Raw genomic sequence first — 14,611 nt, 5'->3', positions numbered from 1 at the left:
GATACGATGCCACTGTATGGAGAGTGTCAGGTTGAGCCCTCAGCAAGTTCCGTCATGTTTCTGCATAACCGAGTTCCTGGTCTGTCATTTATCTGCAAGTGACGTGAGGTGAGTCCTGAATGGTAGTTAACGATCCAAAGTGATTCCGAGGTACTTAGGGTGACGGTTGTTTTTAATCGTTTTCTTACAGAAGTTGACATTTGGCGGCTGATTTGCAAAGCAGTTGTTGATGTGGAAAGCTGTCCCTCTAGCTTTGTTCGGTTAGGGTACGATCTGCAGTTTGTGTAGTAGTCGGCACGTAATCTTAAGTGTTGTATGAACACATTTCCTTCATCCGCCAGGCTCTTGTTGTGTTACTGTCATCTCCATTGCAAAACATAGTGGGCAGAGTTTCTCACGTCTCACTTATATGCATGCTAAACAACAGCGGTGCCAGGAGAGACCGTTGCAGAAGATGATTTTTGAATGTAAATGATTTGCTCGTTTGTCGTGATAGCAGACTCGGAAATACCTGTCTTAGAACATGTTAAAAAACACCGTCGATAGTCATTAAGCAAGGCACAGGTTGGTTTAGCTTTAACATTAGTCAGTCCAGCCTTACTGTATCGTAAGCAGCAGTTAAATCTACAGACGCTACTGCAGTTTTTCCTTCTTTCACGAAAGCAGCTTCGATATGGGAGATGAGAGTGTATGTGTGTGTGTGTGTGTGTGTGTGTGTGTGTGTGTGTGTATTTGGAAAACATCTTTGTGATCCGTATTTTTCTACAGGAAGAAAAATTTTCTTTTGTGCTGCAATGCTGTAAGATGATTTTTAAGATTTTAGATGCAAGATTTATATAGAAATATGTGCCTGTTTCGAAAATATGCTTTGTACCCTCGACTTCTTTTTATGGACTAAAATAACTAATTTTGAAATGGTCACTTCTGTAAGAAATAGGCTGGTCGTCCAATAACTGACATTCATTGACATTCATTTATACAGTGGAGTATAAAAAACCAACAACTTCCGCGTATTCTGGTGGTCACAAGCTGTACACTGCTACAATGATTGGTTGAGTTTTTATAGCGATGCCCAGCAGTTGGCAACACTTGTACACGATAAAAGCATTGAACGTCACAAATGTGTACACGAAGTTTCCACTGCGGGAAAGTATTTCTGTTCTAATTAAGAGAAAGCAGAATTTAATGTAGACAACTGTAGCCAGTCGGTCTGAAAGTGGAGCTCGCTGGAGAGTGCAGTACCGGGGTCCCAGTCCCACCCACCCACACACTGCACGGCTGCCGCCCTGCCGCCAGGTGAGCGCTTCGTGGGGCTGTACTCGGTGGGGCGGCCGGTGCTGCTGGTGCGCGACCCCGACCTGGTGCGGCGCGTGCTGGTGCGCGACTTCGGCGCCTTCCGCGACCGCGGCGTCTACCTGGACGACGAGGAGCCGGTCAACCGGCAGCTGTTCTTCCTGCGCGGCGCCGAGTGGCGCGCGCGCCGAGCCAAGCTGACGCCCGCCTTCACGTCCGGCAAGCTGCGCTTCATGTTCCAGGTGACGCCGCCGCCAGGCCTCCGCTGTGCGCGCCCCTCACAGAATCACAGTACACCGAGGTGGCAAAAGCCGTTTCTTTCAGGGGAGACGGTGGCAATCTTGCACTGATATTTTTGTAAATCCGTATCTTTGTCATTTTTTGTTCAATCTCATTGAAATTTTGCGCACTTATGTACAGAGATGTAATATGATTTTTTTTTTAAAAAATTCAGAATTTTTAATACCAATCTAATGCAGTGAGATAATTTTAAATTTTTTGTTGCTTTATTATATTAAGGTACACTTTTTCATAATTTCGAGGCAAATTTGGCAAATTTTTTAATGGTAAAATAATCTACACTAATAGGTGTACAATTAAGTGCAGTAACTTTTTGGTAAATTTATGCTATTATTTTCTGTGATATTTTGGATTCGAACATTTTTTACAAGCAAACTTTTCAATATATTATCAACCACAAAACTGTGTATAATATCTCGATTAAAATTTCGTTCCACTTAAATATTGCTTCAAAGTAAAAGAACAGGTGTGCCAAATTTCATTGCCATTCTTCCAGTAGTTTCTGATATATGTGTTCCTCAAAGCAGAAAAACTTAAGTTGCACAAAAATCATTTTAAAGCTTGGATGAAATGAAAAAAAAAAATCTATCATACCTTAGCTGAAACTGCCCATATCCATATTCCATTTCCTCCTCATCACCCTCTACAGCTCTTTTAGCTTCTCTGCTCCTTTGCCTAGCAATTTTTTGTATGTTCTGGGCTGATGTCTCCGCCTTCGCGATTCTTTGCTTATCGATGATCTGCAGTATCTGCTCAGTGAAGACTCCAGATGTAAAGCCCAACTTAGTGAGGATGTGAAGTCTTGCCACATTCCCATCATTAAACACTGCTGCAGCTTCCAAAGCAGAAACCTTCACCACCAAATTGGAAACAAACACAGTCTTTGGACATCTTTTCCAAATAAGAGCATTGGGTTCTGTGTTTTCCCATGCAGAAATTTTTCTAGCAGTTCTGGTGAAGCCAGTGCTTTAAAAGTTGGTTTAATGGCCATTGAAACCTCATAAGGAAGGTTATTTTTATCGGTATAAGCTTCTCCACTTTCCTTACTTTTCAAAAATTTCCACCATTCATTAGAACTGAGGCCATGTTGAGGTGTAGTGTCTGTCGACAAGTAATGAAACCAAATGGCCGATACTGCTTTCAAAAAAAAATGGTTCAGATGGCTCTGAGCACTATGGGACTTAACATCTGTGGTCATCAGTCCCCTAGAACTTAGAACTACTTAAACCTAACTAACCTAAAGACATCACACACATCTATGCCCGAGGCAAGATTCGAACCTGCGACCGTAGCAGTCGCGCGGTTCCGGACTGAGCGCCTAGAACCGCTAGACCATCGTGGCCAGTATACTGCTTTCCTCATACTGTCCAAGCTTGTGAGGTTACTTCTAATTGCAGTACCATAATAGACTTGTAGGCTGTAAATTCTCTTCTTTGTTAGCCTGTTTTCACCTCCCAGTGGCTTCCCATCCTCTAGTAGCTTACCTTTATTGTCTGCAACAACTCTTCGGACTCGTCCACCCATCCTCTTCTGAATATGACCTAAGCACTCCAGTTTCTCAATAGTGCAATCTTTTCCATAGGGCTGACTTTCAACTACATTCTTGAAAGCACTAGAGTCTCCATATCCTAAATACTGTAAGTATCTTACTCCATACTTTTGCAAAGATCTATGGAAAATGAATTTCATACCTGCAGCTTCCATCCCATCACTGGAGCCTTCATAATTTCTGCTACAAACAGCTTTATGGGCTTCTTGCTATCCTGTTTCTTTACCTGCATCAATACATGCAAGGAACATGCAGAACAATATTTAGACATCACCTCTAAGTTTAATACTTTTCCAGTGTCGACACTAATGGTTGTTGAAAATCCACGCAGTGAAGTATGGCCCCTCTTCATCCAGGAACTGTCACAGAAAACTGCTATTTGTTGTTGTTAGCTGCTTCACAATTTTCTTCAATTGCCCCCAGAACTGCCATTTTCATGGTCTCTTCACTTACTTCTGCAACAGCATTGCATTGCAGAAAATTTTAGGGGAGGACCAGGCATGCTCATAATACCAAATAAAATGTTTCCACCATCTCTTCCAATCCCTATACATCTTAGTCCATAAGCAAATCTCATATTGGCTTCATAGATTCTATTACTGGCCTTTCATGTCTTGAATGTTCTGTTAGCATCACAGTTTTGACACAAAATGTGCAATGTGCAAACCAAGCCTTCTCTCTTTCCATCATCAACCAAATCCACATTTCCTCCACAAACAGAGCACTTGCAGGCTTTTCTAAGTGCTTCTGCCACCATTTCCAGATCCACAATTCTGAAATGTGTATTTCTGCCATGACTTGTTTCTTCTGACACAATCCCTGTCCCAAGTTTTATTATAGATGCGCTTGGAGACAAGCTAATGCTTGCATCTGCAGGCCCAACCCTATCCTCAATTTCAGTTTTTCGCTTCATGTTGGAAATATGGGAGTTACTATATTTTTTAAATACTTTACCAGGCCTAGGCATTCTAAAAAGGGATCGACAGATTCAACCTTGCACAAAGAATGGCACAATAAATCAAGTGTCACTCGAATTCCACTGAACAGCACAAAACTTGTTTACAACACTCCACAGCCTTCTATACCACACTGATTGAACCAGAAAATGGCTCCACAGCCTTCTTCACAACACTACTGTTACGTATACAAAAAATCACAGCCTTCTAAAGCTACATTTTCTAAATTCACAGGCCAAATTCTGCAATAAAATTTTTCCTCCATTTGGTACATTGAAAAGTGGACTTGGCGCATTACACTGCTTAGGGTTTGAATTTTTTTATACCATTTGTAGTTCGAATTTCAAGGAAAAAATTTGAGATAATAATCTCAATTATATTTACTATCAAACAAGCCGATAAAAGTAATTTTTAAATTTTTCGTTATTTCTGCCACCGCCTCCCCTTAAATCAAAGTCAATAAGGCAGCTTCTGGCATATTCATCAATCAGCAATCTGGGATGAATAATTGATTGTTAACTGTCAGAGAAAGTACTTATGAACTCTAATTTTATTTCTACTCCCTACTAAGATTCATTGCAGTTTTGTTATTTAAGCTAATAATTTTGTTCTTCATAAATCATATTTATTTGGCAAGAAATGTGAAAACAGATATTAAATTTATAATATTCCTGTCACTACTATCACTTGGGGGTTACCCCCCCCCCCTTCCTTGGATTTTTAACTCTTGGATTCCAGAACAAATGTATCTGTTTTTTATTAACCATTCAGACTAGCCCCATTAACCTGGATAATCGCTTATGGAAAATAACATAACAACCACCTATAACAGTTACAGTAGTATTAACTACCATTACACTTTATTATTACACACGCACTAGATTTTCAACACTCATTATATCATGCATAGAAAACTCATTATCAATAAAAATTAACAATGGGACTGATTTTAAAATTAAGCTTCAGTTCTTTATCAAACAATTGAAGTTAAATGAACTAATAACCTTCAAAGTTATAATTAAAAGAACAATCTTGTAGGTCTTAGTAAATCTTCACACCTCTGAAACTGCACTCTAGAATCATAATTGAATATAACACCAATAATGGTAAGATAGAAAAATCTCATGAATAGTTTAATAATCCACCAATTATAATGTCAGTCATTTTACTACAAAAATGGTTATTCTCAACAAACCATAGAGACAAAGGTGCTCCATAATTTATATTTGGAGCATGAGCAGGAAAAGTAGGAACATCAATAAGAATACTTACATGTGCCAAATTACGACAACCCAGATCTTTAATCAGAGATGACCAAATCTTTAATGGTATTATTATAGCCCAAACATTTGTAATACTTTTCTTTATAGTAATACCTGTTATAATTGATGGCTTTGGTAACTGACTCATGCAAATAATAGTTGGAACAGCAGACATACCCCCCCCCCCCCTGAATATACATATGAGACATCTTAGTTAGTAATTGAAAGACTTCAGTAGCAACTGATCATGAAATTGTTAGGTTAACGTGTAGCGATAGTTGCATGTACTGTCTAAGATTATATTATTATTCTGGCGCATTCTTTTCATACAAAATGTAGGTAGTTTTGAAACTTAATAACTCGCCGTATTGTTCAGTACAAAAATGAGATTGGCGTCCATATTGTCTGTCCCCTGTTTGCAGTTGATCCTTTCCAGTTTTTCCAGTAATGGGAATGTTCCCTCTCCCCTGCGCACTCACACACATTCTCACATACTCGTACTGAATCATTTGTTGAAATTTCTTCTAGCTCAAAAGTATTAGTAAGAGATAGTTATTCCCACTGCATATGTAACTGAAGAGCTTGCAATCCATGAGTCCCTTTCAGAACAGTAACCTACTTCCAATGATCAAATTTAGAGATTCAACAAAAATTCTTTCCCCTAGTTATAAACAAATCCTTTTTTCCGATATAAATCTTAAAACTGAAGTAGTCAAGGACTTTGTATTCGCTAATTCTGTAGCTCATAAACCAGAAGGACAATTCTGCTCCATCTCGCTCACCTTGTTGCCATCCTTGCCTCATAATCTTCACACAATTTTCTTCTTAGGTACAGCACTCTCACGCACTGCCTACTACCATTCTTTGTATGCCTTAGGAACAGCACTTTGCATTGCCTCGTGCCATGCCCGTCTATGGGCTGCGAAAGCAACGACATTTACTCACCATGTGTCCGTTCCTGGCAGTTAGCAAGAAGTCACTCATAAACTGTAAAACTTATAACTACACATGAAAAGAATCTCACAGAATGTGCTGTAAGCAGGCTTTTTTTCCATTGACAGTGTGGCTGACGGCCACGTGGTCCACCAGAGTCAATCAATGGCTCAACAATTACTCAACACAAGATTATTTCAATTTAATACTGTGATGCATCCTAACTTAAAGTAATATGGAACAAGCACACAGCCTCCATCTTGTTTGTCCACACCCCAACCACGAGGTCTACTGGAGCGAAAGGAATCCATTACTCATCATGAAATTGTTCTTGCCTGAGCAAAATATTTTACATACAGATTAAATCTAGGACTTATTCTACCACATGCAATAAATAATTCGAACTTACCTCTACACACACGCATGATTCCACCCCCGTCATCAAGACAAAGATCTGACTAACAAAATTTTTCCTAGGTGAAAATCCTAACATGAAATAATAAAACAAATATCCCTTTGTGCTTTCTGAAAGAATTCCCTGCGAAAGAAACAGATTAGAGCTAATCTATCTTACAAATCTCACCCACAATATCAACATTCTTGAGATCATTCGGAGTAAGTACAGAACTGAACTTCACTCCTTCACAGACAGCGCCAAGGTGCCTAACATGGCGCCCTCGAAAACCCACACTATTTCCGGTCCAGCCGGCCACGGTGGCCGAGCGGTTCTAGGCGATTCAGTCCGGATCCGCGCGACTGCTACGGTCGCAGGTTCGAATCCTTCCTCGGCCATGGATGTGTGTGATGTCCTTAGGTTAGTTAGGTTTAAGTAGTTCTAAATTGTAGGGGACTGATGACCTCAGATGTTAAGTCCCATAGTGCTCAGAGCCATTTGAACCACTTTGCACCATTTCCGGTCCTTGCGGACGGGAGAGCTGGGCTTTTAAGGGTAGCCAACCATGGCACACTGCATCTGCAGTTACGTTTGCATCTTTGATTTCTACACCCAAGGGTGGTGGTCATAAGTTGGTAACGACTTGGAACTACAGTGCAGAATCCATGAGATCCGTCTCCACACACTCTTGGAGATAATCTCTCAGATTACCACACTTGGCTTAAACGCCAGAAAACTAGCCATCACATAAAAACAAATATAAAAAAAATACAATGAGGACATACGAAGATTGAGGTAGGATGTGCAAAAGATAAATAAATAACTGCACATCATCTATTTTCCCCGCACATTCTTTGTGTATATCACAGGAAAAACAGCCGACGGTGGCTTGATGTCTGAATTTTGCAAAAGAAAAGTGAGAGGAGAACATCTTTACGCTTTCAAAAGAAACTCTGTACCGTTGTTGTGGATTTTTTTACGAGGCCTCACTGACTAGCGAGTTGTGTTCTCTTTCTTTGATTCATTCACGCAAAACGGAAAGTCGCTGAACATATATCATTTAATTTGAATCAAACAGCGCCTGACTAGCACTTGGACTCACTATGCAAACGGGACTAACTTACTCGGTGGTTACGTTATGGACCACACCCAAGCGTCGGATCGCAGCAGGCTGTCGGCATATCGTGCGATGTGTCCATGCGGCCAAACCGCGGATCGCAGCGAGCGACTGAGAGCTCCGAAGTCAAGGCCCGACGGATAGCGCGCTACAGGTCGCCCCGCTATCTGCCACTAGCGTGCCCGAGTGTTTAGCTGGGTTGTGTGCTTTTCTTTCGCTACGCTCTGACACTTGTAGTAAGTACTGTACGTTGGAATTTAAAGTTATTGAGGGGGCGCTAGCCACTCTGAGAAGTCAAGATGATGGCAGAGTTGCCACTTGTTTGAAGAAGGAATACAAATCTAAAAACATTTATTTTCTTAGATTTTTCTGTAAGCAACTTTTGAATGTTATGCTGGAGAAGTAGAAATGCGTGACAATCTCATAATAATAATCAGTTATTCAAAATGACTGTCAGAATCGCATTATTTATTTTGCCGCCAACTGGTTTCAACCCGCGATGGGGTCATCTTCAGGGCAATTTACACCATTTGGTCGCTTACTGGATTCGTCAAAATAAATAATGCGATTGTGACTGTCATTTTGAATAACTGATTATAAGCAAATTATTCGTTGTTTATCTCGATACAACTATGTTGTCTAAAAACTCATAACAACAGTCGCAGTGCGAATTATTCATGAAACAACGAGCAGAATTATTCAAGTTTTCAACTTCTAAAGAGAATGAGATAATATTCAGTGGAGATTTTAATTTAAATATTTGTGTTGTACCTACTCTACAGCTATATTTACCCTTATCATTCCGTATAGTGTAAGTGTCCCTCATAAAATTTTCAAATCAGATTAATGCGAACTTGTAGTACTGCCATTGATAAAATTTCTTTAGGTAAATTAGAATTGCAAAGTCATTGTGGAAATGCTTGTACTGAAACTAAAAGAAGAGAAATAAAAAAGGAATTAAGGAAAGAAAAGTGTATATGAGAAACACAGAGTGGAGGGAGATTTACAATTCATATGGCATTTATAAAATTATAATATACACTATGGAAATATTTGTACTTAAACTAAAAAACTAGTAAATAAAAAGGGAACTGAGGAACGCAAAATATATTTGAGGAATGCAGAGTGCAAAGAGATATACAATTCATATGGCATTTATAAAAAGTATAATGTACTTTGTGGCATAGTCATAAGCTACTTATATAACTGTCATCCTAAACAACCAGCTTATGTAGGCAGGTTAAGTTACTCCTATGCTCTTAAATCCTCTGTTTCGAACGATATCAAAATATCAGGAAAAATGAGCATCCAGAGACACGAATTTTGGTATGATGAACTCACATTAGCAGCTGAGGCGTAAAGTTTTAACCAAAACGATCAAAACCCCAGAACGTATGTATTTCCAAGAAATATAAGTTAATCCAGAAACAAGATCAGCAACACAGTAAAAAGTGAAGCAGGAAAAAACAACAAGGAAATGGGGATATTTCCTTTAAGATTACGAAGAACTGAGCATTACAAGAGAGCTCCAGAAATGTAGGCGCTTCGCAAATTGTTATTTTAAGTGCAGTGGAAACTCTTGTATCTGGCCCAAATACACACGTCTTATCACTTTGACAGTTAGAAACTCAGCGCTGAGTGGTTAGTACTATACTATCCAATTGTTGTGAGTTGAAAATCACATCAGAACATCAGAGAGGAAGGAGGAGGTTGTGCCCATGGACTAAAAGTTAAAAAAAAAAGGTTCAAATGGCTCATAGCACTATGGGACTTAACATCTATGGTCATGTCCCCTAGAACTTAGAACTAGTTAAACCTAATCAACCTAAGGACATCACACAACACCCAGTCATCACGAGGCAGAGAAAACTAAAAGTTAAATGAACTGCATAGGAAAAAGAATTTACTGCCGAATTTAGTGTTGGGAACTGAATGGTGACAGTTGGAAGAATAACGAGAAAGATATTGGGGACCTTTGTTTCAAAGTAATGATGTTGCGAAATTACAGCTGCAGTATTCAGTGCAAGCTCCCGACCACATTCGTGCTACCCGGCTGAAGCCCGCAATGAGCACAGTGCTGCTTCGAATGTTGTGGAGAGGCAATTAAAATGGCCCAGGGATCAGAGTTCCGGGGTACAAAGAAACACACCGGAGGAAAGTGAATCCAGTACCGGTCTGACTATAGCAGGTGCTGGAAGTGACCACCATTCATCTGTTGGCGGTTTTTGCCCCTGATCAGGAAGTCGCTGACGGTGGGTCGAAGGTGAACTGCAGTCTCATACGAAATGTTCTGCCGCCGTTCTGGAAGACTACGAGGGTTGCTGCAATACATCTCATGGTTGAGGGATCCCTGGACAAAGTAATCACACACTGACAGATCAGGTGACATGGGTGGCCAGATGGGGCCGCGACCAGACTGACCTCTACTATGTCAGGCGTGAAGGTTGTGTAAATGTGCTCCGAGGTTCGGTAGATTGTATGGGCAGTTGCTCCATCCTGTTAGAAGTAACAGTACGTCTTTTCCTCCTCCATTACTGTTGCCACAAGCTGTTTCAAAATGTCGACAACGTAACGCGCCAAAGGCAGCGTCTGATAAAAGAACGTGGGACCAAGAATGCGACATGCAGACACTGTAGACGAAGCCCCAACCTTATGATCACGCAGTGTTGTTTCGAGGAAGTCATGTGGATGCTCCGCTGCCGAGACACTATGAATCTGTGAGCTGACATAACCGTTTAGGTGAAACCAGACCAAGTCATTCACTGTCATCTCAGTGAACGGCCACTCAGAAAACCGCAGGCGCTGAGGAGCATCTGTCGGTTTTAATACAGGAACAAGAGATAGTCGGTAAGGGTGCACGATCAGGTGCAAGTGAAGTATTCGTCGCACGATAGACGTGATACGCTGCTCTCTCGCGACAGTCATAGGCTTGATCTGGTAGGACTCTGAAGCGTTTTCTGGTGAACTGGAGCCACATTTTCTAGTGTGTGGATGAGTTTCGGTACGTTTTTTTGACTTGTTCGCAACAGATCCTGTGTGACGCCATTTTCGGGCTCCGCGCTGCGTGGCAGTTTGACACCATTAAACATCTCAATTAAAAATTGACTACACCGCCTTCACGACTTTGTTGTAATTTTGCACGATGAACACCCGCTGCTAAACTGTGAGTACCATCGTCCCCTCTGTACCGTTACGCTCAGAAGGGGTGTGGATGTGGCGGGCGTAACGAGGTGTGAGCGTCACACATTCACGTCCAACCGCACCCACTCGTCTGGGTGGCTTTCACTTGCGCCACCCTGTGTTACGGTGATAATGGCCACGTTCCGGCTACACACGAAGCAACACGCCCGACATCTCCGAGCGACTGCGTACAGTTGAGGGCGGCGGGCCGTCCCCGCGGCAGCCCGCAGTAGGCGATGTGGCGCCGCAGCAGTCGCGACCGGGAAAGGACGGGCGAGGAGGTGCCCCCAGACGTGTCCGCGTGTGTGTGGGGGGGGGGGGGGGGGGGGGGCTGCTTCGAGTCTTGTCTGGGGCCAATTCTTCGAGCATCCCGACAATCTGAGAACCCACATGCCAGCGTGCTCCCAGGGCACGCTCGAAAGTAACGGCTCCAATTTTAACGAAAGTCATCATCTTGTGAGATTTTCACGTTAGCTGAATGATGAAAGGGAAAACTGTTAGCCCCCTCCAACTGATCTTCCACCAAGCGACCGTGGCATTGTCGGTGCTTATTGGTTGAAGAAAGCTAGTTCCTGTACTCGATTGATTTATTAGAGATCTTTTTTTAGCTGCAGAATTGGTAGGTCTGTTTTAGGCGCCAATAAGCTCGCTATCTCCCCAGCAAAACGAATGTGTAATCGCATTTTGTGGATTAATTTTACGAGGCGTGTTTTTTAGGTAAGTACCGTTTTGAAATTAAAAAAAGACTTGCAAAGATATCTCAATAATTTTATTTTTACATGAAAGCCTGTACCTTAATCTACTTTTCTACATAATTTCCGTCAATATTGAGGCTCTTGTCATAACGTTGTACCAGTTTTTGAATACCCTCGTCCTAGAAGTCTGCCGCCTGACTTGTTAACCACTGCATCGCCACTGTTTTGACTTCGTCTTGAAGACGCTGACCACCTAGGTGTTTCTTCAAGTGCAGGTTCACATGGTAGTTACTGGGCGCAAGATCTGTGCTGTACGGAGGATGATCTACAATTTCCCATCGAAAAGATGTGAAGTCTTTGGTCTCAATCGCCAGATGCGGACGGGCATTCTTTTGCAGCAAAACGAAGCCCTTGCTTAATTTCCATGGACTGTTGCTTTGAGTCAGGTGTGACGTAGGCCACCCATGTTTCATCGCCCACAACAATTTCGCTTAAGAAATCATCACCTTCGTTGTGGTGCCGCTCAAGGAAAGTCAATGTACTGTCTAAACGTTTGGTTTTGTGCACATCCGTCAACATTTTCGGTACCCAACGTGCGCACAATTTTCGGTAATTCAATTGCTCGTTCACAATGCCATACAAAACACTCCGAGAAACATTAGGAAAGTCATCCCGCAAGGAGGAAATCGTAAAGCGTATGTTTTCTCTCACCTTATTCTCCACTTCCTCCACCAATCTTTCATTAACGACCGAAGGACGTCCACTCTGTTGTTCATCATGCACATTTGTGCTGCCATCTTTAAATGCTATCACCCACTTTCTTACCATTCCATCACTCATAATGTTTTCTCCGTAAACTGCACAGATCTCACGATGAATATCGATCACTTTTAGGCCTTTAGCGCTAAAAAATCTTATAACAGCCCATACTTCAGAGTCAGCGGGACTCACGGTTATCGGAGGCATCTTAAACACTCAGTACACAACGTAAACAAGGAAGAATCAGACTGTAATGGCGTCAGTCCGTAGATTAAGGTACAGGCTTTCATGTAAAAATAAAATTATTGAGATATCATAGCACGTCTTTTTTTTTAATTTCAAAACGGTACTTACTTAAAAAACGCGCCTCGTACATCGCTGCCCGCCTCTGTGTTTTTGGTACCAAGAAGGCCGGCTAACGGGCGCCGCCCCTGCCACAGACGATCGCGGACTGCGGCCGCGAGCTGTCGGCGGTGGTGGAGGAGCTGGCGGCGGGCGGCGGCCCCACAGAGGTGCGCGACCTGGTCGCGCGCTTCACCACCGACGTCATCGTCTCCGTCGGCTTCGGCGTCGAGTCCGACAGCCAGCGCAACCCGGACGCCGTCTTCCGCAACTGGGGGAAGAAGGTGTTCGCGCCGGGGCTCAAGACCAGCTTCGGCTTCCGTCTGCTCTTCCTCAGTCCCAAGATGTCAGAGTTGCTTAGGTACGTTGCAAATCACAGGAAAACACACTGATCGGCCAGAACATAAAGACTACCGACCTACTATCGGAATATCACTGTGAGGAATGACTGCTAGGAAGAGGCATACACAATGCTCGTAGTGTCAGTGAGCTTGCTGTTCGCGCGCGTGTGGCATGGGCAAGTCTGACCGAGGACAGATTGTGATAGCCTGGAGGTTCGGCACCAGCATTTCGGAAACTGCACGACTTATCGGGTGTTCGAGGATTGCTGCGGTCAGTGTCTTCAACACGTGACGAAACCGAGGTCAAACCACGTCCAGACGTCGTCGAGCTGGGTGGTCACACCTCATAACACATGTCGGACGTCGTAGGCTGCACAGACTGGTAAAACAGAACAGGCGGCGAACTGTGGCACAGCTAACATCTGACTTTACTGTTGGCCAGAGTACAAGTGTCTACAAACACACAGTGCGCTGAACACTCCTAACGATGGGTCTGTGTAGCCGACGACCCGTGCGTGTCCCAATGTTAAGACCACGACATCGGCAGCTACGACTGAAATGGGCGCTAGGCCATCGGTAATGGACATTGGTGCAGTGCCAGAGCGTCATTTTGTCAGATAAATCCCGATACCCTCTTCATGGTGTCGATGGGGCGGCCCAAATCCTTCGTCTTCTGGAGCAACAGCTCCTTGACACCTGTACTGTGGGATGGAGACAAGCTGGCGGCGGCTCCAGTGTGACCTGGGGAACATTCGAGTGGTCAACCGTGGATGCCGGGGAGCTCGCGTCAGGCACCATGACGGCCAAGGAGTACGCTGGTCGCAGACGACGTGCAGTCCTTCATGTTTCCCAATGGCAGCGGTACTTTTCGACAAGACAATGCGCCATGTCACACGCCTAGGACTGTGATGGAGTCGTTCGATGAACACAGGGGGGAGTTACACTTGATGTTCTGGTGCCCCAACTCGGCACACTGAACGTGGAGTCAGAGTTCATCGCTACCCTCCCCGGAGTTTACGGGAATTAGGCGGCTTGTGTGATGTAGTGCCAGTTCCCTCCAGTGAACAACCAAGTCATTGCTTCCATGAAACACCGCGTAGCCACTCTTATCCGTTCCTAAGTCGGAATACATAGGTGGTCACAATGTTTTGACTGGTCAGTGCATTTTGTCAATAATTCGTCTCATTAGTTTCCTCAGTAGGCACTGTGAGTAAAAATCTTCACGGTTTTTTAAAAACAAATCAGTTATATGTAGTATGTGAGAAAAGCAATGAGACTTATTTTTTATCTACCAAAGTCTTTGTTTTTTTCAAACGACAATATTGTCTCCTTCAAAGCAGTTCCCTCGGCGGCTACACACCAGCGGAGTCCTTCTTCTCAGTCTTATTAGCAGCGTTGAAAGACTTCAGCTGGCAGAGCCTTTAAGCATATTGGTGAGATTCTTTTGAATCTTCTCCAGAGTCCCACAATGACGCCGTTTTAAGACATTT

At 43.0% G+C, this 14,611-nt stretch overlaps 1 protein-coding gene across 1 annotated transcript in view; it reads left to right on the top strand.

Moving 5' to 3' along the window:
- LOC124616693 (cytochrome P450 6k1-like) overlaps positions 1-14,611 on the top strand; it is a 154,042-nt gene that overhangs the window by 87,346 nt on the left and 52,085 nt on the right. The window contains exons 3-4 of the mRNA XM_047145031.1: positions 1,297-1,535; positions 12,879-13,141. Of these exons, the coding sequence (XP_047000987.1) occupies positions 1,297-1,535; positions 12,879-13,141 (502 nt within the window). The remainder of the gene's footprint in view (positions 1-1,296; positions 1,536-12,878; positions 13,142-14,611) is intronic.

Source organism: Schistocerca americana, chromosome 5, assembly GCF_021461395.2.
Source record: "Schistocerca americana isolate TAMUIC-IGC-003095 chromosome 5, iqSchAmer2.1, whole genome shotgun sequence".
In the NCBI taxonomy this organism is placed as follows: domain Eukaryota; kingdom Metazoa; phylum Arthropoda; class Insecta; order Orthoptera; family Acrididae; genus Schistocerca; species Schistocerca americana.
The sequence above is the reverse complement of the archived record's forward strand: the minus strand, read 5'-3'. Positions and strand labels throughout refer to the sequence as shown.